The sequence below is a fragment of the Hypanus sabinus genome, chromosome 9 (assembly GCF_030144855.1).
Source record: "Hypanus sabinus isolate sHypSab1 chromosome 9, sHypSab1.hap1, whole genome shotgun sequence".
NCBI lineage: Eukaryota > Metazoa > Chordata > Chondrichthyes > Myliobatiformes > Dasyatidae > Hypanus > Hypanus sabinus.
Window position 1 is genome coordinate 149612809 of NC_082714.1, and position 27149 is coordinate 149639957.

The 27149-nt window shown below is 39.2% G+C and overlaps 1 protein-coding gene across 6 annotated transcripts in view; it reads left to right on the forward strand.

Moving 5' to 3' along the window:
• The window catches only part of LOC132398942 (eyes absent homolog 1-like), a 271558-nt gene that overhangs the window by 136462 nt on the left and 107947 nt on the right, over positions 1-27149 (forward strand). For all 6 annotated transcript variants that reach the window (XM_059978783.1, XM_059978781.1, XM_059978780.1 and 3 more), the window contains 2 exons: positions 24057-24139; positions 25691-25871. In XM_059978783.1, coding sequence (XP_059834766.1) covers positions 24057-24139; positions 25691-25871 — 264 coding nt within the window. The remainder of the gene's footprint in view (positions 1-24056; positions 24140-25690; positions 25872-27149) is intronic.

Here is a 27149-nt window from a genome sequence, read left to right on the forward strand (position 1 = left end):
GGTTTCTGTTGGGGGCATTTTTTTTTTAAGCACAAATAGAGCTCAGAATCAAAACCGACCTTATCTATGTGGCTAAGCAAATTAATCAGCCAAGGAATTAGCAGCAACATCTTAGATTTAACAATTTCCAAAGTTCAAAGTAAATTTATTATCAAAATACATATATGTCACCCTGTACAATCCTGAGTTCATTTTCTTGTGGGCATACACAATAAATACAAGAAACACAATAGAATCACGGAAGATCACACCCAACAGGGCAAACAATCAATGTGCAAAAGAGAACAAGCTGTGCAAATACAAAAAGAAAGAAAAATAATAGTAATAAGTAAATAAGCAGTAACTATTGACAACATGAGATGAAGAGTCCTTGAAAGTGAGTCCATAGTTTGTGGGAATGATATGGTGAGTGAAGTTATCTCCTCTGGTTCAAGAGCTTGATGGTTGAGGGTTAATAACTGTTCCTGAAACTGGTGGTGTGGGTCCTGAGGCTGTGGGTCCATCGTTTTCCTGATAGCAGCAGTGAGAAGAGAGCACAGGCTGGATGGTGGTGGTCCTTGATGATGATTGCTTTCCTTGAAAAGCACTCCATGTAGATGTGCTCAGTGGTGGGGAGGGCTTTACCCATGATGGACTGGGCTGTAGCCACCATTTTTGTAGGCTTTTCCATCCAAAGGCATTAGTGTTTCCATACCAGGCCATGATGCAGCCAGTCAATATCCTTTCCACCACTTTTCTATAGAAGTTGGTCAAAGTTTTAGATAACATGCTGATTAAAAGGTTTTGGATAGCTATCAGTTTCAGTCATTGAAGCATCACCTGTGGCAGAAACAAATCTCATTTACTTTTTTAATGATGCTGACTGTTCATCTTATCTCTTGAACCTGTTGGGACACACTTTCAGTTCGGAGTAAACCGAAAAATGCAGCCACATCCCAACGTAAACAGGGGAAAACAAGTCCACATTGAAAATAAGACTACACTGGTTGAAGATCAAAGCTCCTTCTAAGGGCTATGTCAATCAACTTATAAAATCAGCTAATTTTTTTTGTTTCAGTTTTAGCTTGGAATTTACACTCATATGAACACTGAGCTATAATGCTGAACATGCCTGTACTTGGCAGAGTTAAATTAAACCCCATTGTTCAAAGCTGCCATAACACCAGGTGTGCAGTGTCACAGTTAACAACTCTCAGCTTTTCAATAACAGCTTCCGGTTGCAAATGATGAAGTGACTACTCTTTCCATTGTACTTGTGTGGCATTGAATTAATTCCGGTTTCGGTAATATTACATTATACAGTACCGGTTGAACATGATGTCCTCTTTGAAGTGGCCAACTTCAATAGGCACATAAACGGGCCAATTGGCCGACCATGACCATATCAACCTTTTCCACTTTGGTAGTAATCCCATTTGCCTGCATCAGCACTGCATCTTTGTATACCTTGCATGTTTAAGTATGTGCCTAAATGACTCTTAAACATCGTATTTCCACCACCATGTCTGGTAGTCCTATGATACAAGTGACATTTGATACATTGGTCCTATGATACATTGGCAGATTGTTTAATATCCTTGCTGATTTTATTTCCATAGAATTCATTGAAAGTAAAACCTAGGAAAATGCAAATGATTGTTGTTTCACCATTTCTTGTTTTACACTGTCTCACAAAGTCAAGATTAACTTCTCAAACCCATAAGAAGGCATATGATCTGTCGGTCTTCATTAGACAGGGGGGGGGGGGATTGAGGTCAAAAGGCAAGAGGTAATGTTGCAGTTCTATAAAATTCTGGTTAGACTACACTTGGGGTGTTGTGCTCAGTTTTGGTTGGATGTGAGGGGGTGCAGAGGAGATTAACCAAGATGCTGCAAGGATTAGAGATCGTGTTTTATGCAGAAAGGTTGAGCAAGATAGGGTTTTTCTCTGTGGAGTGAAAGAGGATGAATGCTGATTTTTGATAGAGCTGTAAGAGGTGATAAGAGGCATAGATACAGTAGACAGCCAGCACTTTTCTCCCCAGGGCGGCAATGCTACAAGAGAGCATAATTTTAAGGTGATTGTAGAAAAGTATAGGGGTATGTCTGCAGTAGGCTTTTTACACAAAGAAGGGCAAGTATGTGGAACATAATGCCATGGGTGGTGATAGAGGCAGATACACTGAGGATTTTTAAGAGACTGTTTGATCAGTACATGGATGAAAGAAAAATGTAGCTATGTGGGAGGGAAGAGTTAGATTGATCTTGGAGTAGCTTAAAAGGTTAGCACAACATTGTGGGCCAGAGAGGCTGTACTGTGCTGTAGTGTTCTATGGTCTATGTTCTAAATCATGAAACCACACAGAACACTTCATACACGAGTCAGTTTCTGCTCAAAAGGTACAACGGATGGAAATTGGAATTGCAATTTTAAACATAAAATTAAGACAGAATAGGTTTGAAACTTAGTCTCATTGCCACCAGGGAGATAGCTCAGGATCCGTATGTCATTCCTTACATCAATAATGGCTGCACACCCTAATTGAACATTTTTGAAAGAATTAGGCTTTAGGCATGGGAAAGGATACATTACACAGGTCATCACCGTGACTCTAAATCCAACCACCTCCATGCTGCATTATTTCCAAGACGTGGGTAGTATGACACACCCAAAGGTTCAGATATAATATTCACTGCATTTTTAGTTCTATAGAAGATTCAATATTCTTTAAAACCATACTCCAGCTTTTCATCTTGTCTTTTATTTTCTCCATTGCCATTAGAAAATGAACCACCACTACTTTATCATTTCATAGACACTCCTGTGCCCAGCACCACTTTATGGATATACAGTCAGTCTATGTATATAAGTAAGCTTTCTTATGTACTGTATTTATAATTACTGTGTTTTTTTATTATTACTGTATTGCATTCTTTATCTTACTGTTTTTTCGTGCTGCATCAGATCCAGACTAACAATTATTTTGTTCTTCTTTACACTTGTGTATTAGAAATAACATTAAACCATCTTGAATCTTAAAATTGAACTGACAACATTAAAACAGTTTTGTCCTTTTCAATACACAGATTCATAGTGAAGGTTTCTGGTTATATATGCAATAGTTTATGGATATAATCATTTTTCACCTTCACATACAAAGTGTTGGAGGAGGAGCTCAGCACACCAGGTAGCACCTATGGAAAAGAATAAACAGTCAACATTTCAAGCCAAAATCCTTCATCAGGACTGAGAAAGAAGAGGGAAGATGCCAGTATAAAAGGTAGGGGGAGGGGAAAGGGGCTAGCAGGAGGTGATAGGTGAAGCCAAGCAACTGGAAAAGGTCAAGGGCTGGAGAAGAAAGAAACTGATAGGAGATCTTCCCCCTTCCTTCTCAGTCCCGAATAAGGGCCTCAGTCCAAAATGTTGACTGTTTACTCTTTTACATAGATGTTGCCTGACCTTCTGAGTTCCTCCAGCATTTTGTGTGTGTTGCTTTGGATTTCCAGCATCTACTGACTTTCTTATGTTTGTGATTTTTCAAGTTGACCCAATTTCTCTTCACGTATGTTGGTCTTTGCTCACTGGTCACTAAAACAAGTAATGCACTGAAAAGAAGTAATTATTCTATTTTTTTCTCCTGACAGTAGTTAAACAGAATCAGTAAAGCTGAAATTTAAACACAAAGTACACTGCAGATGCTGTGGTCAAATCAACATGTACAAACAAGCTGGAGGAACTCAGCAGGTCAGGCAGCATCCGTGGAAATGAGCAGTCAACGTTTCAGGCCAAAACCTTTCATCAGCCCAAAACGTTGACTGTTCATTTCCACGGATGCTGCCTGACCCGCTGGGTTCCTCCAGCTTGTTTGTTCGTGTTGATAAAACTGAAATTTTCTTTGTCTTGGATATTAGAGACTCTATCATCTTTGGAAGGACAGTTAGATTGCCTGTTTTCATTCCTTTGCATTCTGTTTGAACAACTGAGTCAAAGCTAATGTTTGACCATTATGGTTATTCTTCATGAATAATCTCACCTCTTCCACCTCAGTTTCATCTCTCATAATCTGACATCACCTGTCTGATTTGTAGACAATTAAGTTAGAGCTGAAATCTAAACTCTTGTCCCCTGATTGAGAGTCAGCCCTTTACCTCTGGAGATATTGGACATAAATGCATCTCCAGATTCAGCGTTCCAGCACGCCTTTATTATTCGTGGCCAACAATGATTTTCTATCCTGTTATACCCTGTAAAGAGACTTAAAAGCATATTAACCCTTCACAAAAATCTAAGTAGAGGTCCACCCTAAGGAGCAGAAGACTAGTCTTTCTAGTGGGATCTATCAATTTCTCTCAGCAGGCTTGTTTCAAATCCTGTCTTTTATGGAGACTTCGAGAACTCTACAAGCTTGAACTTTGACCTTAACAAAAAGGAGATTGCTCTTTTTTTCCAAGAAGAAAAGTTCACATAACTACACAACCTTCTCCCCATGCACTCAATCTCCAAATACTTCAGAAGTCCCTTTATAACTTATTGCAACAGCTAAACTTCTGCCATATATAATTTAAAAGCAAAGCCACCATAAACTCTTGTGTCCTCTTGGCCTCTCGCTCTACACATGGTTCTCATTTGGCACAGTCTCTGAGACTGCAATGGTGGTGAACACAGCACGAGAGCAACTGCTTCCTTCAGCAGAGGTCAAACCCCTTTCCTTTAAACAGCAGGGTAAAAAATCACTGCAGAAAATCACCCCATCAGGTTCCAGAGTGTTCAAACAAACAAAGGTCGACTGTAAATATAGCAGAAATAATCACCTTTACTGTTTCAACATAAGCACGAATATGAAACTATAGGCTACAGTGTTAAAATACAAATGTGGGAAATGAAAACCAGGTTATCCAAATTAGGCAATAAACCACAACAAGTACAATTTGGCTTTCTATCATTGCACTTTTCAAAAAGTTGCTTCAGAGATGATAAAGAGCATATCTTCTAAATTAAATTGTAAACCACAATTATGAAATATATTCTTGAACTATGTTGGCTGAATGTCTTACTCTAATAAAAACAATATTCTGTATGTGTGCATAAAGATCTTCCAATTATACCATGCAAGTATTGGTCATAAATGTTTATACTATTCTGTTGCCAAATATTTTAACTGCAAAGTTAGCCTGTTTATTTGAAACAGTTTGAATTCTATGTAGGTAACAGTGCTGAAGACTGATGTTCGAATCTCTTGTGTTAAAAAATGATGTTTATCTGTAAACATTCACATCCTTACTGCCTGTTACGCTGCTGGTGTTTGGGGCAGCAATGAAGGTCCTCCATCTCTGGCAGTGTTCAGGTCTTCCTTCATCATGTCAGTAGCTTCCTCTCAGTTTTCACTACTGGCAGTCATGCAAGTCCCAGGTGGATACTCAGGAATACCGTCTCACTCAGATGTAGAAGGATTCTTCACTGCTGTTTCCATAGCAATTTTGTTTTACCAGTCAGGGTTGCCAGCCCTGAGCGTGAAGGAGGGGAGGATCACTCTTAGTCTGATCTCTACCCCTTGATCTGTTTAGCATGGGTGACCCTACCTAGAGCCAAAGCATAAAGCCCTGACTCCAGCCAAAATAGCTCTCCGGGTCATTTGAGGCATGCAAGCCTCAAAACTGTACAACTAGGTCATGGTCTTCTTGGAGGTAACGTCCACATAGCATAATTTTATAGTGCAAATTTCAGTGAAAATACAAACGGAACATATTTTCTCTATTTTTATTCCTCTTTGGAGCATCATTCACTGACCAATAGAATTAACTGCCTCTCCTAGTCAGATACCTAGAGAGTAAGTCTAATGGAGTAAAATGTGAGAAATTCACTTTCATATTTAAAAGGTTTGAGAATAGAAAAAGGATTCAATTGGAAAAAGGAAAGCTTCTCTATACTCTGTGCTTAATTCAGACCTTCACTTAGAAGAGCCCTCAATAATATCAGCAATGCACTAGGCGACAGGCTGAATACTAATTACACAACAGGACAATTCCACAAAACTTAAAATACCTCCTTAAGATGGCAAGGGAATGGCTGCCAGTGATTTACTGGTGATCATCAATGATATTGTGCATATTATGAAACAAACGGATTGCCAACACAAGTGGTTTGTTTGTATTAGGATGGTGAGCAGCTACTGAAATTACGGGCTAGACAAAGCTTTACACTGTATCAGATTTTATACTTATAAATGTGTTTGAATTGGGCTCTTACCAAGTTTCCTTTTAGATATTTTATCTCATGGCTAAGCACTTAAAAGAAAGACAAAATACACCTGTGTATTTCCAGGTTTTTTTTTCAAACTCCCTTGAAGTAAGCAGCAGGAAAGGGATTTAATGACTTTCTCTTAGATATAAGGCTGAATTAATTTCAGTACTGCTAGAAAAGGCTGGAAGCAAAACACTCAGTTCATTCTATACATAGGTTATTTCTATTAGCAGCACACTGACAGTGATAAATATAACAGCATAAGACATAGGAGCAAATTAGACCGTTCAGCCCTTTGAGTCTGTTCCACCAATTCTTCATGGCTGATTCATGATCCCTCTCAGTCCTGCCTTCTCCCCTTTGACACTCTTACTAATCAAGAACTCCTCTTTAAATGTACCTAATGACTTGGCCATCCAGAGCCATCTGTGGCAATGAATTCCACAGATTTACCATTTTCTAGCTAAAGAAATTATTCCTCATCACTGTTCTGAATGGATGTCCTTCTTTTCTGATCCTAGACTCCCTATCAGTATAAGAAACATCCTTTCCACATGCACTCTATCTAGGCCTTTAAGTATGAGAGAGATTTCAGTGAGAACCCCCTTCGTTCTTCTAAACTCCTGTGAGTATTGGCCCAACACTCTTCATACATTTACCCTTTCATTCCTAGGATCATTCTCATGGGCCTCCTCTCGACCTTGTCTAATGTCAGCACGTCCTTTCCTAGATAAAAGGCCCAAAGCTGCTCACGATCCTATTCTCTATGCCAGGTAATATAATTGTCGACTCTAAGTATTCATCCACTGGTTATTTCCACTGACATGTTGTATTATACTTAAGAAATTTATTCATTTAAAATCATGTGTTGTGTTTAATATTGCTATATGGCCCAGTAACATGTTTAGTGTTACAGAATACAATGCATTTCTAAGGAAGTGAAAGCCCAACAATGTATCTAGATGAATAGGAAGGAACTGCTGACGTGGCCCCTGAGTTACTTTTCAAGTGTATTCTGATGAAAAGTGGAGAATGCATAATGAAGATATTAGCTTTTCCTCTTTGCCAAGTTATTTCATGTATATAATTTATTTATTACTTTATTGTCGCCAAACAATTGATACTAGAGCATACAATCATCACAGCGATAATTGATTCTGCGCTTCATGCTCCCTGGAGTACAAGTCAATAGTAAATATAATTTTAAAATTTAAATTATAAATCATAAATAGAAAACAGAAAAGGGAAAGTAAGGTAGTGCAAGTCAGGTCCGGATATTTGGAAGGTACGGCCCAGATCCGGGTCAGGATCCGTTCAGCAGTCTTATCACAGTTGGAAAGAAGCTGTTCCCAAATCTGGCCATACGAATCTTCAAGCTCCTGTACCTTCTCCCAGAGAGAAGAGGGACAAAAAGTGGGTTGGCTGGGTGGGTCGTGTCCTTGATTATCCTGGCAGCACTGCTCCAACAGTGTGCGGTGTAAAGTGAGTCCAAGGATGGAAGATTGGTTTGTGTGATGTGCTGGGCTATGTTCACGATCTTCTGCAGCTTCTTCCGGTCTTGGACAGGACAACTTCCATACCAGGTTGTGATGCACCCTAGAAGAATGCTTTCTACAGTGCATCTATAAAAGTGATATAGGTGATATATGATATAAATGTTAATAGGTGGATTACTAATATTTACTTCCACTTTTAATTAGCTATCATTGCCTAAGCAGACATTTGGTTGTTGACCATTTATCGTTTGATTTGTAAGTACCGGGCAAATATTTTTGGTCAGTCATAATTCTAACGAAACCTAATAGACCTTCTCATTTTATTGCCAAATCGAGCGGTCAGGAAGTTAACAGTAATCCACTCAGTAAGCTAAGGCTGCTGTGGAATTGCATAGACTTGATGTTTGCTTCTCACAGCGTTGAACTTCAATTCAATTCAAAGTACATTTATTACCTAAGTATGCATGTAGTACACAACTCTGAAATTTGTCTTCCCCACAGACCGAGAACCATGCCACCAACCCCTTCAAGGAAAAACATCACCCCCTACATGCAAAAACTATTGTGCAAACGGCAACAAATCAAAATGCAAAACACAGAACATGAAACACAAAATCAAAAGGCGTATTTCAGTGCAGCTCAGTGTTCATTATCTGCAGGTTGCCCCAATTGAACCTCAATTGAACCATCTCAAAAGTGAGCAATGTCACATCCTTGACCAGTCCATTTTGCCTTCACTAGTGAAATTCTCATCTGTACATTAGTACCTTAATTCAACATTGTGTCAGTGTTCTTTTGATCCATTCCCTAGGCTTAAACTTAACTAGAATTCTAAAGCCATGTCTTTTCTCTGATAAGTTCTTTGCCAGCTATGTACCCTAACCTTATTCGCTGCTGTTGGCTCCCCATTTGTTACCTTTCAAAATGAAATCTCCAAATCCTTCTATGTATTATTCTTTGCTTTCAGTACAAGGTCCTCCAGCTCCACTTCCCTGTCAGGTTTCTCCACCTTCATACATTAAATTTACTGTTGCACCTTCATTATTTACCATTCTGGCCAAATTTACACCACCTGGGACCATAAACAGAAACTTTCTTCCTGTTTCATCTTCCTACAGATTTGCCTTGGCAATGACAGCTTTCTTGTTGCTGATTCAGAACAGTATGAGTGTACCTACTTCTGAGGGTTAATTGAGGCTGATATTTCATTGCTCTGTAGAGAACGTAATGCACTATCACAATTAACACATTTCACCTGAGTTTCGAAAACTGAGACCCTCTCTACTTGTTTATGGTGGGATAGTTAATAGAGCTGTTACCGCATAGCTACAACACCTGGGTTCAATCCTGAGCTCCAGTGCAGTCCCAATGTAATTTTCATGCTCTCATTGTGATCCCCCAAGTGCCTGTTTCCTCCCACGCCCCAAATGCATAGGAGCTGGCTGAAAAATTGCCCACTGTAAATTGTCCCCTTGGAGGTAGGTGAGTGGTAGAAACTGGAGGTAGTTGATACAAATATGAGGAGAATAATTTGGGTTTAGTTCAGGATTAGAGGACACAGGAGACTGAAGATGTTGGAATCTGGAGAAGCACATAAAATGCTGAAGGAACTTAGCAGGTCAAGCAGCGTCTGTGGAGAGAGAGGACCCTTGACACTGTGTGTCAAAACGCTTCAGAATCAGAATCAGGTTTAATATTACTGGCAGGTGTTGTGAAATTTGATGTTATGTGGCAGCAGAACATTGCAATACATAGCAATTAAACTGTAAATAAATATATTTTTAAAAATTTAAAGTAAGTAGTGCAAGAAGAGAAAATAAAGTAGTGAGGTAGTGTACATGGGTTCAATGTTCATTCAGAAATCTGATGGCAGAGGAAAAGAAGCTGTTCCTGAATTGTTGAGTGTGTGCCTTCAGGCTCCTGTATCTCCTTCCTGATGGTAGCAAGGAGAAAAGGCACATCCTGGGTGATGGGGGTCCTTAATGATGGATGCCGTCCTTTTGAGGCATCGCTCCTTGAAGATGTCCTGGGGAGCTGGGGAGGCTAGTTCCCATAATGGAGCTGACTGTGTTTACAACTCCCTGCAGCTTATTCCAACCCTGTGGAGTGCACTCCTCCCCCACCCCATTCCAGACAGTGAAGCAGCCAGTTAGAATGCTCTCCATGGTACTTTCATCTGGACTTGGTGTAGATGAGGTCACTGCAGACCGGGTATGACAAATATTCCATGATACCGTTCAAAGTACAGAAAAGGACACCGCCAATGTCTAGGCCACCATCTCCTCAGTCAAAGCTGAAATAGATGATGCTGATCATTAATTTCAGAGTTTTTTTTTATGGGTGCCTACTGTACCCTAAGTGACCACTATGTTTCCTACATTTATCGAGAAATTTCAAACAGTGTTGTGTTTTGGGACATTCTGAATTTATGGAAAATGACGATATGGAAGGCTTTATTAATATCATGTTAAGAACATCTTTGGCTACTTACAGTAACTGCTCACAATTCTTACTTGGATATGAAGCAGACTATTTGCTGCTTTAAGCAACCCACATTCATATAAATCTTGACATGAAACTTGACATAGAAATCAACCCAATTGCTTCATTTCCTACTGTTTCCTGCCCCTCAGTGCTGGATTAATGTCCTTGTATGTTTTTAACTGGACAAGCCTTTGATAAGTCACTTGAGGGCCGTGAAATAAGCATTATAGCAAGGGAGCATTGATTGACTGGGTTTTACCTAAGGCAAATCAAACTCTTTGGAACCAGTTCACCGAGAAGAAGACTGAAATAGTTTGAACTGCTCTTCGCTTTTGTTTAAAAAAAACACAAATCTACATTCTGTTTCTGTAATCAGTAGATGCTCTTGTCAGTTGCATTCCTGTACTATAAATTGCATCTCCATTGCCAACACAATAGTTCACCATGAAACCAATCCAGGTTTTCACCCATGGTGGAAGGGAGACAAAGTACAGTAGGCGAGTAAGGGTAAATGGAGAAGCAGAAACAATACAAAACAAAGGAAAATCACTGTCATAGTTGGCTGTTTTCATATTGAGTAGATTATTGTGCAGTGGTATTGTTTGATCGTCATCATTATATACCGTGTCGTATGATGTAGGCGAAAGTAGTCCATGACCATAATTGTTCAGGGCAAATTTTTCTACAGAAGTGGTTTGCCATTGTTTCATTTGGGTAGTGTCTTTACAAAACAGCTGATGCGAACTCAGAGACTGTCTGCCTGTCGTCAGTGGTCAGTTGCATAACCAGGACTAGTGATACACACCAGCTGCTCATACAATGATCTGCCACCATTACTTCGGGTCCTTATAAACAGTTATTTGTCCCCCTGCTACAATTCAATGATAGCCTATGATATGAGAAGACCAAAAGAATTTCTGTAAAAATGATTAATACTTTACATATAAAGCCTTGCCACATGAAAAGACTTGTAAATCACGAGCGTCCAAAGCATGAGTGAGTTATAACATTCTTTTGAATGGAGGACACTCCCAACAATATACAATGTCCCATTTATTCAATGGGTTTAGTTCTGAACGTGTCCTGGAATGTATCTTGTAGTTCAGTCCGTTAAATTATAATCACAGGCAGTTATTAGTTTTATTTTTATTGTTCTGATATTCACATTCCTGAGCAATGGAATTATCTTCAACTCCCACAGAATTAAGAAGGGCGTCGTTTTGAGGTAGTGTGAGTAAAGCAGGGTATCATATTGCTAGAGTACAGGTAATAAACTTTTAACATTCAAGTTCTTTTTTAGTGTTGGTTGCCTAAAGCTGTGTCCTCGCATTGACAGACTTAATAAAGAATGATGGATCTATATGAAGTGACATTGTTAAGAGTAAAAAAAAATCCAACCTGCTTTGTTTCCCAGCTCAAAGATACAAGGGCTTTTTTGTTTTGGTATCAGTTATTAAGATTTTGCCTTACAGCAATAAAGCTACCTTCTTTCCTCTGCCCTCCATTCAGAAGAAAAGAATTAGGTATTTTGCATGTGATAGTTCAGACAAAACAGGTCTACTGGTGCCTGAAGGAAGGAGAGTTTATACAAAAGTAAAGCCCGTGCTTCCTGTTTTTTGGCAAAAGGGGCTTTAGGGCCATGTGCTATTGAGGTGTCTTGTTAGGGCACTGGTTTTTCAAAGGTTTTATTTGCGAGGTTGACCCAGTTACTGAAGGTTTTACAGCTGTCCCCTCCAACCATTTAAAATTCATTTAAGAGAATTTCATTAAAATAAGCATCATAACTCAAGACAAATGATGGATGGAATTCTTCATCGTCCTGCTGTGTGAAGAAGACAGGTACAGAATGAAGCAGCAAAATAGTTTATTCTATAAAGAGCAAAGCTAATGACAGCGCCATCCACCTATTATTCAAATGAGCAGTCCTACTGGGAATTAACATTCCATTCCCTCCCCTGTAATGGAAACTCATCAGATCTATTTCATTAGGAGTTTGAGGAGATTCGGTATGTCACCAAAGACACTCACAACTTTCTACAGATGTACCATGGAGAGCATTCCAATGGGCTGCATCACCATCTTGTATGGGAGGGCCACAGCACGGGATTGAAATAAGCTGCAAAAAGTTCCATCATGGGCACTAGCTTCCCCAACATCCAGGACTTCCTCTTCCCTTCTGCCATCAGATTTCTGAACGGATATTGAACCCATGAGCACTACTTCACTACTTTTTTTTTGTCTTTTTTATTTGAACTATATATATGGTAAATTACCGGTCTTATTATGTATTGCTACCATATAACAACAAATTTCACAACATATGCCAGTGATATTAAACCCGATTTTGATTCTAATTCATTCAGTGCTATGTCGTAGAAAGCAGAACTACCAGTAACCAAGAACTGTAGGAAGATGTTTATTAGTAAGAGACTCAATTATCCGTGTTGATACTTCCAGTCAACAGTTGAAAATAGAATCAGTCAGAATAAGCCACAGTTTTCATTAAATTGGAGGGTTATTTATAACTGCTTCGTATTTTTGGCACTTGTGTATTTGTTTCTGTCATTTCTTTCTCCTTCTCCACAGACAACCTTACCACCTTGTGATTTCAAATAGCTGACTGAAACAATCTCGTTCTTCAGTCATTTCAGTGCTGCTGTTTGGTCAGCCCTATCACAGGTGCAATTGAGCCGTCAGCAACAGGGCCATTCCCACCCATGTAATTGGAACCATTTAAGGCCTGATATTCACTTCTAAGTTAAAAATGAAAGTTCTCTGATTTTCCTTATCATCAAGAACTCTTTTCTTAGTGGCTTGATAATGGTCCAGAATACCATGTTTCTCCTCTTTGCCATCCAGTTTCTGAATGGACATTGAACCCATGAACAACACCTCACTACATTTTTTATTTCTATTTTTGCACTACTTATTTAATTTAACTACATAGTATATATACTTACTGTAATTCATGTTTTTTTATCAATTATTATGTATTGCTGGAAAGACAACCAATTTCATGATATGTGCTGATGATATTAAATCGAATTTATTTATTTATTGAGATACAGCAAGGAACGAGCCCTACTAGCCATGCCACTCAGCAATCCCCCAATTTAAAACAACACAGATTTCCAGAGTCTGCAGATCTTCTCATGTTTGGGGTCCCCCAATTTAACCCTAGCTTACTCACGGGACAACTTACAATAACCAATTAACCTACCAACCAGTATGTCTTTGGACTGTGGGAGGAAACTGGACATCTCGGAGGGAACCCACACGGTCATGTACAAACTCCTCACAGGCAGCAGCAAAAATTGAACACAGTTCACCTGTACTGTAAAGCGTTGTGCTAACCTCTGCACTACCGTGCCACCCCATACTGATTCTGATTCCTATAATCTTTATATAAAGTGGAATTTCAGCTCATGATACTTATTCAAATATTAATTGAAACATAATATATATATAATCCATCAATGTTATCTGAATCGAGGCTGTAAAGATCAGAAATGATACAAAAAGTGCAATCATATTTTCTCTTGTTTGTGATTTCACTACATTTTTGTTGCATAACAACAAATATCACAACATATGCCAGTGATATTAAACCTGATTCTGAAGTATGTGATCATGATTTCCCCTCTTTTGATATCTGTTGTTTATTCATTTAAAATGTTTTAATTTAAACTGTGAATGTTAATTACATAATTGGAAGAATTATCTTGTAGAAGTTATTAAAGACCAGAAAATGAGGGAGTTGTTTTTAATGCATACAGTTAAAGTTGAAACATGTAAAGCATTTCTACTGATATTAATGCATCTCCCACAAACTGTTTCTCTCAGTCACCTCTAAGCCGTGATCTTTGAAAATGTTGATTATTTAAATAAAATATATTAAACAAAGTAGAAATAAAGGCAGAATTTTAGAACATTAGCACAGAACATTCAAAACTGGCCTCAAGAAAATTAAAATAATCTGTTTCTTCCTGCCCTCCCCCCACCATCTAACTCTGACTCCTCATCCTTTTTCTCCAGTCTTGATGAAGGGCCTCAGCCTGAAACATCAACTGTACCCTTTTTCATAAATGTTGCCTGGCCTGCTGAGTTCCTTCAAAAAAAAATAGTGAGGTGGTGTTCATGGGTTCAATGTCCACTGCGAAACCTAACACAGCGGGGAAGAAGCTATTGTTGAATCATTGACTGTATGCATTCAGGCTCCTGTACCTCCTTCCCGATGGCAGCAATGAGAAGAGGGCATGCCCTGGATGGTGGGAGTTCTTAATGATGGATGTTCCTAATGATGGATTTCACATTTCTGAGGATCTCCTCGAAGATGTCCTGAATGCTGCAGAGGCTAGTTCCCATAATGGAACTGACTGAATTTACAACTTTCTGCAGCTTATTTCTATCCTGTGCAGTAGCAACCCCCCCCCCCCCCACACACACCTCTCCATACCAGATGGTTCTGCAGCCAGTTAGAATACTCACCACAGTACACCTATAGAGTTTTGAGAGTGTCTTCAATGACATACCAAATCTCCTCAAACTAGTAATGAAATATAGCCACTGTAGTGCCTTCTTTGTAACTGCATCGATATGTTGTACCCAGGATAGATTCTCAGAGATGTCAACACTCAAGAACTTGAAATTGCTCAAACTTTCCACTTCTAATCCCTCCCTGAGGACTGGTGTGGGTTCCCTCATCTTATCCTTTCTGAAGTCCACAATCAATTCCTTGGTTTTATTGATGTTGAGTGCAAGGATGTTGCTGCAACACCACTCAACCAGCTGAGCTATCTCACTCCTGTATGCCTTCTCTACCATCTGAAATTCTGCCGCAATAATTTCATCAGCAAGTTTGGGCTTTGCCTAGCCACACAGTCATGGGTGTAGAGAGAGTAGAGCAGTGGGCTAAGCACACACCCTTGAGGTGCACCAGCAAGGTGAAGGTGTTAGTTCCAATCCGCACAGACTATAGTCTTCCAGTGAGGACCGGGAGTATCCATTTGCAAATGGTAATGCAGAAGACCAGATTTTGGAGCTTTTCAATCAGAACTGTAGGAATGATTGTGTTGAAAGATGAGCTGTAGTTATTAGACAGCAGCCTGACATGAGCATTAGTATTGTCCAGGTGATGAGATTGCAATGAGATTGCAATGATTGCCAATGAGATTGCATCCTCTGTGGACCAATTGTGGCGATAGGCTAATTGCAGCGGGTCCAGGTCCTTGCCTAGACAGGAGTTTATTCCGGCCATTACAAACCTCTCAAAGCACTTCATTACTGTAAATGTGAGTGCTACTGGACGATAGTTGTTAAGGCAGCTCGCCCTGCCTTTATGCCTTAATTGCCACTAATCATTTTGAAATTGGCTATTTATGGTAATTATTTACATTATCACTCCCCAGACTAAAATATGTCATAATATTCATTTATGTTTAATGTTCTAAGCCACTCAGTTATCATCATTCATTGATCAACATATCCATGGGTCATCTATGTATAGTATTAACTTCTGAAAAATTATTACTCTATTCATCTATGTGTACATCATACACATGCATACACACACTCGTAGGGTAGATACTCTGTTGCTGTGAAAAGGTCATTCCTTTCAGCAGGTTCTTGGGTGCATCATGCACTGCGAACCTAGGTCCTAGCTTAGTCACATGGTTATTCTCAACGATAGATGTTGGCTGCATTCACACAACAGCTTGAACAGCTGGTGAAGATCTTCCCCCAGGTTCACCGGCTGTCAAAGATGCATTTTAAATTCAATACATTTTTAAAAGTAAAAGAACCTAAATATTCAAGATTTAAGATTGTTTCTGGTCATTCATCAGAACACACGTAAAGGAGAACAAAATGGTGTTACTCCAGATCCGCTGCAGCATTAAAAAAACAGAAAAAGTATAAGCAGCACATTAAAAACACAAAAAATATAAATACATAAGATAAGCTTCTACCCATGGACTGATTGTATGCATAGAAAGTGATGCTAAGTACAGGATCTATACATAAGGTGACTGAAAGGAAATGATAAAGTAGTGGTGGTGGGATGGTGTGGTTGGGTGGGTTAATGGGTGAAGGTGTTGATCAGCCTAATGTCTTGGGTGAAATAACTGTTTTTGAGTATGGTACCCCTGCCATAGATGCTCCATAGCCTCTTCTCTGATGGAAGTGGGACAAACAGTCCATGAGCAGAGTGGGTAGGATCCTTCATGATATTGCTGGTCTTTTTCTGGTACCATTCTGTAAAGACACACAGATACACACACACATACCGACAGAAACTTATTAAAGAAAGTTCAAAATATGAATTCTCACTTGTTACTCAAATAAAAAGTTTTACTTCACTTTCTCACACCAGCTGATTTTTCTGTTCCTGGCAGTCAGCCAGTTCAATGCAATGTGGGTTAAGCTACTGAATTCTCTGCAACACACACAAAACGCTGGAAGTACTCAGCAGGTCGGGCAGCATCTACGGAAATGAATAAACAGTCATCATTTTGGACTGAGACCCTTCTTCAGGACTGAGAAGGAAGGGGGAAGAGAAGGAGGCTAGCTGGAAGGTGATGAGTGAAACCAGGTGGGTGGGAAAGGTCAAAGGGTGGTGAGAAGGAATCTGATCGGAGAGGAAAGTGGACCATAGAAGACAGGAAAGGAGAAAGAGACTCAGGAAGAAATAATAGTCATCAAGAAGAGGTAAAATGTCTGCACGAGATCCTCTGGTCTGAAACCTGGGAAATCTGTGGAAACTATTCCATCAGACGCCATGAGATGTTTATCAACAGAGCAGCATTTCAGCTTCAAGCTTTGAACTTTGAGTTGTCCCATGCTAGCTCACTGCTAAATAGAGGCTACACTGCAGCATCTACTGAGGAACAACCCAGTAATGGGAAAACCACCAGTGCAACTATGCAGATTCCATAGAAACATAGAACCATAGAAAACCTACAGCACAATACAGGCCCTTTTGTCCACAAAGTTGTGCCAAACATATCCCTACCTTAGAAATTACGAGGCTTACCCGTAGCCCTCTATTTTTCTAAGCTCCATGTACCTATCCAAAAGTCTCTTAAAAGTCCATCAGAAGATTGGTCCCTCTTCTGAATGAGTATATTGCAAAATAATGACTATTTTCACTAATCCATCATTTTGCAAATAGATAGCTGTTAATCTCTTTGAGTGCTAATTAATGATCCCAGGTGTTTACTTATATATTACAATAGATTAAACATTTGATAGCTAGTGAGCCTATCAACCTGTGCTCATCTGTAATCCATAATTGAACCAATTAGTGTATGTGCCAATATTTCCATACTTATATGAATATAATTATTAAAACTTTCACCTTTCTACTTATCTGTACCTTTCCCTGTTTACTTTTTTTTCATTCAGGTGCAGACAGTTCATTTTTCAATTTTTCTGCAGTAATGACATTTACCTACAATTATCAAGCATTTTGTTTTAGAAATGATTCTAATGGTTATCAGCTTGTCCATCAATATCGATCTATAAACGTATTCATTTTGAAGCAAGTCTGTTGTTAAATCTAGCCATCTGTCATTCAGTAAATCTTTCCATCTGTCAATCTACATTGGTTAATCAATAATTCTCACCACCTGTCCACCAATGGAATTCTGGATTAGTAAATCCATCCAGCTACTAATGTATAATTAATATGTTTTCCCATCTGTCCATTTATAAGTCTAACAAAATGTAAAATCTGCTAATTCACAATCTGACAATTGATGCATATGCCCATGCATCTACAGTATCTGTAATCCCATCGCCATTTAAATGTACTGTACTAATTTTTAACCGATCATTGTACTTCCACCAGAATCAATCTCTATTCAAAGTTTAAAAAGTAAAGTAAATGTTATTATCAAAGTATATATATGTCATCATATACAACCCTGAGATTCATTTTCCTGTGGGCACACTCAATGTATCTATAGAATAGTGGCCATAACAGGATCAATGAAGGATCGACCAGAGTGCAAACGACAACAAAATGTGCAAATGCAAATACGAGAATAGCAATAAATGACAAGAACATGAGATAATGAGATAAAGGGTCCTTAAAGAGAGACCAATGATTGCAGGAACATCTCAATGATGGGGCAAGTGAGTGTATTTATCCCCTTTTATTCAAGAGCCTGATAGTTGAGTGGTAGTAACTGTTGGTGGAATCCTGAGCCTTTTTTACCTATTACCTGATGTCAGCAGTGAGCAGAGACCAGGACTTGAATAGTAGGGTTCTTTGATGATAGATGCTGCTTTCCTATGACAACATTTCATATAGATATGTTCAGTAGTTGGGAAGGCTTTACCTACGATGCACTGCACTGAACCCAATTCTTTTTGTAGGATTTTCCATTCAAAGGCATTGGTGATCCCATACCATACTGTAATGCAAATGGTCAATATACTCTCCACTACATATCTATAGAGGTTTGTCCAAGTTTTAGCTGTCATGGCGATTCTCTGCAGACTTCTAAGGAAGTAAAGGTGCTGTCATGCTTTCTTCATATGCTTCCTTCATATTTGCACTCATTTGCGGAATGAACATGAAAATATTTTTGTATCCCGTCCAGTTGTAAATGTGCCCAAATAAAATTGTATTGAAGTTGAATCCATTCTTAGCATTATCTTGCCTGTCTACGTATAAGTTTATCAACACATTTGTGCCCTTTTTTTGAAACAAATATTAAGTGAGGAAAAGACAATGCAACGTAGGTCTTTATTTCTTGTAGTCCTTATGCAGGATTTCCTAAAGGTTAGTTTGCAGATTGAGTCTGTGGTGAGGAAGGCAAATGCAATGTTAGCATTCATTTCAAAAGGACTAGAATATAAAAGCAAGGATGAATTTATAAAGCATTGATGAGGCCTCACTTGGAGTATTGTGAGCAGGTTCTCACCTCTTATCTTAGAAAGGATTGTGAAACTGGAGAAGGTTCAAAAGAGATTCAGGAAAATGCTTCCAGGATTGAATGGCTTATCATATGAGGAGCATTTGATGGCTCTTGGCCTGTATTCACTAGAATTCAGAAAATGAAGGATGACCTCATTGAAACCTATCTAAGGGTGAAAGGCCTTGATAGAGTGGATGTAGAGAGGATGTTTCCTATGGTGAGAGAGTCTAAGATCAGAGGACACAGATTCAGAATAGAGGGGCGTCCTTTTAGAATGGAGATGAGAAGGAATTTCTTTAGCCAGGCTGGTAAAAATCTGTGCCACAAGCAGCTGTGGACGCCACATCTTTATTTATTTTTAAGGCAGAGGTTGATGGATTCTTGATTGATCAGTACTTGAAGGGATACGGGGAGAAGGCAGGAGATTGGGGCTGAGAGGAAAATTGGATCAGCCATGATGAAATGACGACATAAATGCAATGGGCCAAATGGCCTAATTCTGCTCCTGTATCATATGGACTTACAGTCTTATGGTCTACTTTCAAGGCCATTGGAATTCAAAATCAAAGAAGGAATGTTTTAGCTGTGCAAGATTTCAGTCAAATCTAGTACTGATTTTAATCCTGGACAAGGTATCACAAGCAAGATATATTCTCAAAAGTTTATTGTAAATTCGCAAAACTGTGGGGTTAAAGCCAAAAGATCAATTACATTTACTTGGAAAATATTCTTTATTTTAGAAAGCTGAGGGCTGATCTAATCAGGTTATATAAAATGATTAAAGGGCAATGCACAAGAAATAGAGAAACTATTTTCTTTTGTGGGGAAAATCCAGAACTAGTGTACATAGTCTTAAAATCAGAGCAGGCCATCTCAAGAAAAATAGCAAGAAAGTTGAGTTAGCTATTCACAAATGCTGTGATTCCTGGCTCATTTCAAAGGATGCATCTGACAGTGGACCTCAAGCAAGTCTTGCCAGTGAGTATTATCAGACCATCCAACTTCAGGAGCCAGTGAACCGGACTTCATTGTTACCCTAGTGTTATTCAGTGCTTATGTTTTTAAACTTTAATCTGGAGAGTGATCAGGGGCACCATGAATGCCCTGGGTTATTGATAAACTATTTCCCAGATTCACTAGCTTGACAATAAGCTATTTCCAAAGTTGCCTTTCTGTTTTATATGCCAGTTTATATCTTAATTATTAATCTATATCTCTGTTACTAAATAAGCCACTCTCTCCCATCTATAATTATAGGAATAAAATCAGAAAATGACCAGTTTTGTTTTCAAGAGCACTGCCACTCAGCCGTCAGGCTTTTGAATAAAAGGGGATAACCGCACTTGCTTTCCCATCATTGAACTGTTCCACAACCAATGATCTCACTTTAAGGACTCTTTATCACATTATGTCAAGTTCTCATGATTTATTGCAATTTTATTTATATTTGCATTTGCACAGTTGGTTGTCTTCTGCACTCTGGTTGATCTTTCATTGATCCCATTTTAATTACTATTCTATAGATTTGCTGAATATGTCCACAGGAAAATGAATCTCAGGATTGTATATGGCAACTTTGCTGATAAAATTTGCTTTGGACATTGAACTTCTCTAAACAATTTTGCCTTTGCATATGATAGGTATACAAATACCTGTTCTTTGTATTGCTATTCAAATCTGTATCTCAAAACTTAAGATCCTGATACAAAAAGCTATGTATGTTTGTTTATCTGTTATCAACAATGAAATATGACTTAGTCTGAACTTTTTTCAAATTAAAATTTCAAATTCAAAGTAAAATTTACATTGAGCTTTTTTTATAGTTGATGAAAATTATTTGTCTTTGCGAACAAAAATTATTGTGTAATATTTGGCAGCATGACATCACATACCTTTTAAATGACTATTAATATACTAAGCTCTTAATATGTCAATCTTTAATTCTGTCCATTTGCAAATGTATCCTGGCAGCATTCAATATGTCCACCTGTAACCTTGTTTGAGCTTAAAACCACATACTTTTCATTACATACTGTAGCCTATCCATTAACCTTCCACATAATTTAGAGTGCTTACCATCTGTTTGTTTAATGTAATTCACCTGCCAGTCCATAAATCTGCCCAATGTCAATCTATAAACCTTTTCTCCTGTTAGTTTACAGATCTGTTCAATCTAAAGTCTATCAGTGTGCAAGCCTATTCACCTATCACTGTATCCATGAATCTTCTTGTCTGTGATTATGTCTTTATTTTTTTGTTTTACTTCTCTTAATTTTCATTACAATTATCTTCATGAAACCCTGCAGTTGTTGAAATCAATTATGTCAGATGGCCTAAGTGGGTTATAACCAAAGACATTGGGATAACATGAGAAAGTTGAATGTGGAGTTCTCTCTGTACATGTACAACATACATACGAGGGGTGATTGATAAGTTTGTGGCCTAAGGTAGAAGGAGTCAATTTTAGAAAACCTGGCACATTTATTTTTCAACATAGTCCTCCTACATTTACACACTTAGTCCAGCAGTCATGGAGCAGATGGATCTTGGACCTCCAGTAAGTGCCCACAGCAGGGTGATTGATAAGTTTGTGGCCTAAGGTAGAAGGAGATGAGTTATACAGCTCTCATTACATGCACATGCAATTCAAATCTTTGAGTGATTATGCAGAAAGTTTGAAGTCAATAACTCATCAGTTAATAACTCAACGGGGTGATTGATAAGTTTGTGGCCTAAGGTAGAAGGAGATGAGTTATTAACTTCAAACTTTCTGCATAATCACTCAAAGAGTTGACCTGTATGTGCAAGTAACAAGAGCTGTATAATTCATCTCCTTCTACCTTAGGCCTCAAACTCATCATCCACCCCTGCTGTGGACACTTTCTGGAGGTCCAAGATCCATATACTTCATGACCACTGGACTAAATGTGTAAATGTAGGAGGGGACTATGTAGAAAAATAAATGTACTAGGTTTTCTAAAATTGACTCCTTCTCCCGTAGGCCACGAACTTATCAATCATCCCCCTAAATAATTTAGCAAGTCAGGCAGTATGTACAGAGGGGATTAAGCAGTTCACGTTTTGGGCTGAGACCCTTCATCTGAACTGGAAAGGGAGGATGCAGAGTCCAGAATAAGAAAGTGGCAAGGGGGAATGAAGTAAGAAACTTTAAGGTAGGGATTCCTCACCTTTTTATACCATGGACCCTACCATTAGCCAAGGGGTCCGTGGAACCCTGCTGTAGGGTGATAGGTAGAAGAGGTAAAGGGCTGAAGAAGAAATAATCTAATTGGAGAGGACAGTGGACCATGAAAGAAAGGGAAAGTGGAGGGAGGCAAAGGGCAGGTGAGAAGAGAAGGGGTGAGAGGGTAACTAGAAAGGGGGAACTGCCAAAGAGCAGGGAGGGGAATTAATGAAAAGTTAGTTGGCTCATCATATCTGTTTACCTTCAAGTAATTATCTATATTAATTGCATTTACTGGGACTTGAGAAGGGATGAGAAGATTACTTCAATCACCTTCAATAGGTATTTCAATAGGTACATTAAATGTTAGAGAAATGTATACAATATACATCCTGAAATTATTTTTCTTTGAAAACATCCCCTCCCCAGCTCTCCGCCAGTGAAAAAGCATTGCTGCCCCTACTGAGCACTCAAGCGTGCAGCAAAGCATCAGTAAAGACACAGACTTGCAGTACCCCAAAGACTACTCATTCACCCGGTATTCAACCTACCACAGGCTTTCTCACCCTAATAAGGGAAAAAGAGGTGTCCCCATTTCACAGTGAGTGGGGAGACATAACAAAACAATTTCCTGATTTATGGTGTTAAAAGTCAGTTGTGTCGACTTTCCGAGCTCTGTGCCTCTGGGCACACAGCCAACAGCAAGCCCACTGCTTCCGGCCTTCCTTGTTCTCTCGCGACGCGTTAATCGGCGGCACCAGCACTGAATCCGCCTGCCTCCAGAGCAATGAAAATCCAACACCCCGTAGGCATGTTAGCCTTCCAGGCTGTGTGCTTGGCATATGGAAAAGTGGCTGGTCGTGAGGCCAGAGAGCGAGTCCCATTCCCGCAAAGAACCAAAGTCAGAATGTAAAGATCAGGATCTTCAAAAGAACCTTGAAAGGGAAAAAAAGAGATTATAAAAGATAGAAATAAAGCTGTTTCCAAAGATGCAAGCAAAGGAGTCACCGTTTAGTGCCATCATCACTAAGCTCCACCCTCGTCAGTTCGCTGGCCCATATCGCCCTATTTTTACTACGGATGTCTAGTCTCCATCCCCCATCAGGAAGGCCTGTGAAGTTCTCTGCTTCTTTCTGGGCAACAGACCTAACCAGATCACCTCCTCCATCTGGCAGAACTGGTTTTCACTCCCAGCAATTTCTCTTTCTGCACTTCCCACTTTCTCCAAATCAAAGACGTATGGCCCCAGCTATGCCTGCCTTTTCATCAGCTATGTAGAAGAGTCCATGTTCCAAGCTACACCAATACGCTCACCATCTTTTTCTCGGCTACATTAATGACTGGTGTTGCTTTCTGCATCCATGCTGAGCTTGTCGATTTCATTAAAAATTTGCTTCGAACTTCAACCCTGCCCTCAAATTTACTTGGTCTATCTCTGACATGACTCTTCCCTTTTTGATCTCTTTGCTTCCATCACCAGAAACAGTTTATCTATTGACATCTCTACAAACCCATTGACCCTCACAGTTATCTTGGCCATACCTCTTCTCATCAGACCTGATGAAGGGTCTCAGCCCAAAACGTTGACTGTTGATTCTCCTCCATACATACTGCCTGACTTTCTGAGCTCCCCCAATATTTTGTGTGTGTTCCTCAAGATTTTAAGCATCTCCAGAATCTCTTGTGTTTATCTATATACACACACTTTATCTTTGTGAAATGAATATAATGAGTGTGTTCTTCTTTCACAGGTAATGGTCTGACAGCAACATCAGGGATTTATCAGGGAAACAATACAATCACCAGCTCGACAGGCTTTAACAGTGCACAACAGGTATTACTGATATCACTCAATTCAATAGATATCTGTGATATCTCTCAGAAACCAGCCTTGTAACAACTGTGCTGTCTTAGCAATAAAGAATACATGTTTATTGCTTGTTTATTTATTATTATTTCTTTCTTTTTACATTTGCACAGTTTGTTGTATTTTTGCACATTGGTTGAACACCCAAGTTGGCACAGACCTTCATTGATTCTATTATGGTTATTATTCTATTTTGGATTTATTGAGTATGCCCACAAGAAAATGAACTTCAAGGTTGTATATGGTGACATATACGTACTTTGATAATAAATTTACTTTGAATTTTGAACCAAAGCTATCTGAACTTTGAGAAACCATTGAGAAGGATGTAGTTCCTTAGAAAGGACTGCGCACGGACAATTATTCAAGTATTGAAATGGTAGATGTGGAAAAGAACTAATGTAGCCATCTTAATGATGCACTTAAGACCCCTTTCTGGGCTAGGGTAGTAGGAGATTTCAATAGTTAGACTGCACAATTGCCATTTAAATCTCCTCTTGTCAATTATTGGATGCAGCTGAACAGATATAGAGAAGCAAACCATAAAAAGAATCCCAAACCAGCCCTGAAGCCACTACACCATGTAGCAATAATTCCATTTTCTATTTTAAGCAGGTTATGAATACCTGAGCTTCAACACAAAAAATCCCCTTTTTTTCTCAGAGCTGTATTTTACCCATAGATAATCATAGAGGAGTGTTAATAAATGTTAAATCAATTCTGTTGTGAAATCTGTTTTCTTCAGCACTGATAGGTAGTACTATAGTGGGAACAGAAAAAAATTAAATGAGCAAGGGTATTTCCATCCAGCAAAAGAAAGTTTTTTTTTCCAAAAGAAAGGACTATGGTAATAAGGAGTGAAGCTTGTGGTATTTATCATCTACATGAATCAGTTAGTCAAATTAGTTTTAAAATACTGTGGAGGTTTTGTGTCTTGGCTTAGGGTTCTGTGGAAAGTTCACATCTTGAATAAGAGACAATCCTGGTTGGAGATTTTATCATGTGACAGTCTTCCTCCCAGTAGCCCCATCCCCACCCAATAAGCTTATTTCTACAGTGGAAAAACTAACAGGTTCTTCAGCAAATGATTAGGGAGGATTCTGCATTCAGACCATCTTTGCTTTCATGGTTCCATGTTAATAATTGTGACTTCAGCCAATTAATTGTCAGTCTCATCTGGGGCCCCAGGTAAATATCACCTGAGATGATCATTCTATTTTAATGAGTGATGCGTCTGCACTGGACATTTTAGTCAGCAAACCTGTAAAATGGCTTAGGGATGCTATCTGTTTGTTCCAGCCCATTTACTTTTGAAACTCCCATTGAACAAAGATTTTAATCGCTGTTCCACCTTATTTCTGCCACCTGAACAAACATGTAAATCACTTTTATAACCTGTGATAGAGCTTGTGGCATTGGGCTCGAAACACAGTTCAAATTACTTGGAAAAGTGTTGCTGATGCTTATACTTAATTTGATTGAACTGACAAGATTGTTGCTTGCTTCTGTTTTTTTAAGGAATATGCAACATATCCAGGCTTCCCGCAAGGGCAATATCCACAGTATTACAGCTCTCCATACAGTTCACCTTACGTAACAGCAAACAGCATCAGTCCATCGGCCATTTCTGGAATGACCTATCAAATCCCGGAACCACCAATCGCTATAACCAATCAAACAAGTGTAGAGTCAATGTCAGGTAAGGATAGGTCAAAGTTTAATGGTCACATAAGGGGGAAGTTCTTCACTCAGAGGGTCGTGAGAGTGTGGAACAAACTGCCAGCACAAATGGTGCTTGCGAGCTCGATTTCAAAGTTTAAGCGAAGTTTAGATAAGTACATGGATGATAGGGGTATGGAGGGCTACGGTCCCGGTGCAGGTCAACGTGAATAGGCAGTTCAGATGGTTTTGGCATGGACTAGATGGGCTGAAGGGTTTGTTTCTATGCTGTACTTTTCTATGACTCTATAACCCTACAAATCTTCAATTTTTCCAGTAATAAGTGTTCTTTTTTGCTACTTCTGAGCTCTACACACAGTATTGAACTAAATTAATTCTCTGCAAAGAGCTTGCAGCAGGCTAGAAACTGAAGATCATCAAAAGATATAGCATCAATAATATTGGCAATCGGTTTATAATTTCCACCTGTACTGAGATATAGTGAAGAGCTTTTGCTTGTATGTGTTCCAGACAGATCACGCGATACATACGTAGGTACAACAAGGTAGTAGAAAAGGAAAACACAACAGCAGAATGCAGAATACATTGGTGCATTCGTAGAGGGGGTGCAGTGCAGATCGACAAATAATCACTTTGGGGTAGATTGACAGATCAAGAGTCCGCCTTTATTGTATTAGAGGTCTGATCAAGAGTCTTATAAACAGGATAGAAGTTGTCCTAGAGCTGGGTGGTATGTGACCTCACATTTTTGTATCTTCTGCCCAATAGAAGGAAATGAGAGAATGACTGGCATGGGAGGGGTCCTTGATTATGTTGGCTGATTTCCCACAGCAGTGCATAGTTTTACCACAGATTTGTATTATGATTGTTAACATCTTGATAAGCTGTTTTCTGGAGGGATAACATTATTGAAGTGTGAGGACTAGTTGGGTAGAGAGCAGTGTGTGGTGGAGGATACCTCAATCAGAACCATCTAGCAAACAAATGAGAGGACCAGGGAGGTTCAGAAGAACAATTCCGGGAATGAAAGGCTTATCATATGATGGCTCTGGGCCTGTACTCACTGAAATTTAGAAGAATGAGGGTGGGGTCTCATTGAAACCTATTGAATATTAAAAGGCCAAAATAGAGCAGATGTGGAGAGGATGTTTCCTACGGTGAGGAAGTCTAGGACCAGAGGGCACAGCCTCAGAATAGAGGGATGTTCATTTAGAATGGAGATGTGGAGGTATTTCTTTAGCTGGAGGGTGGTGAATCTGTGGAATTCATTGACACAGGTGGCTGTGGAGGCCACATC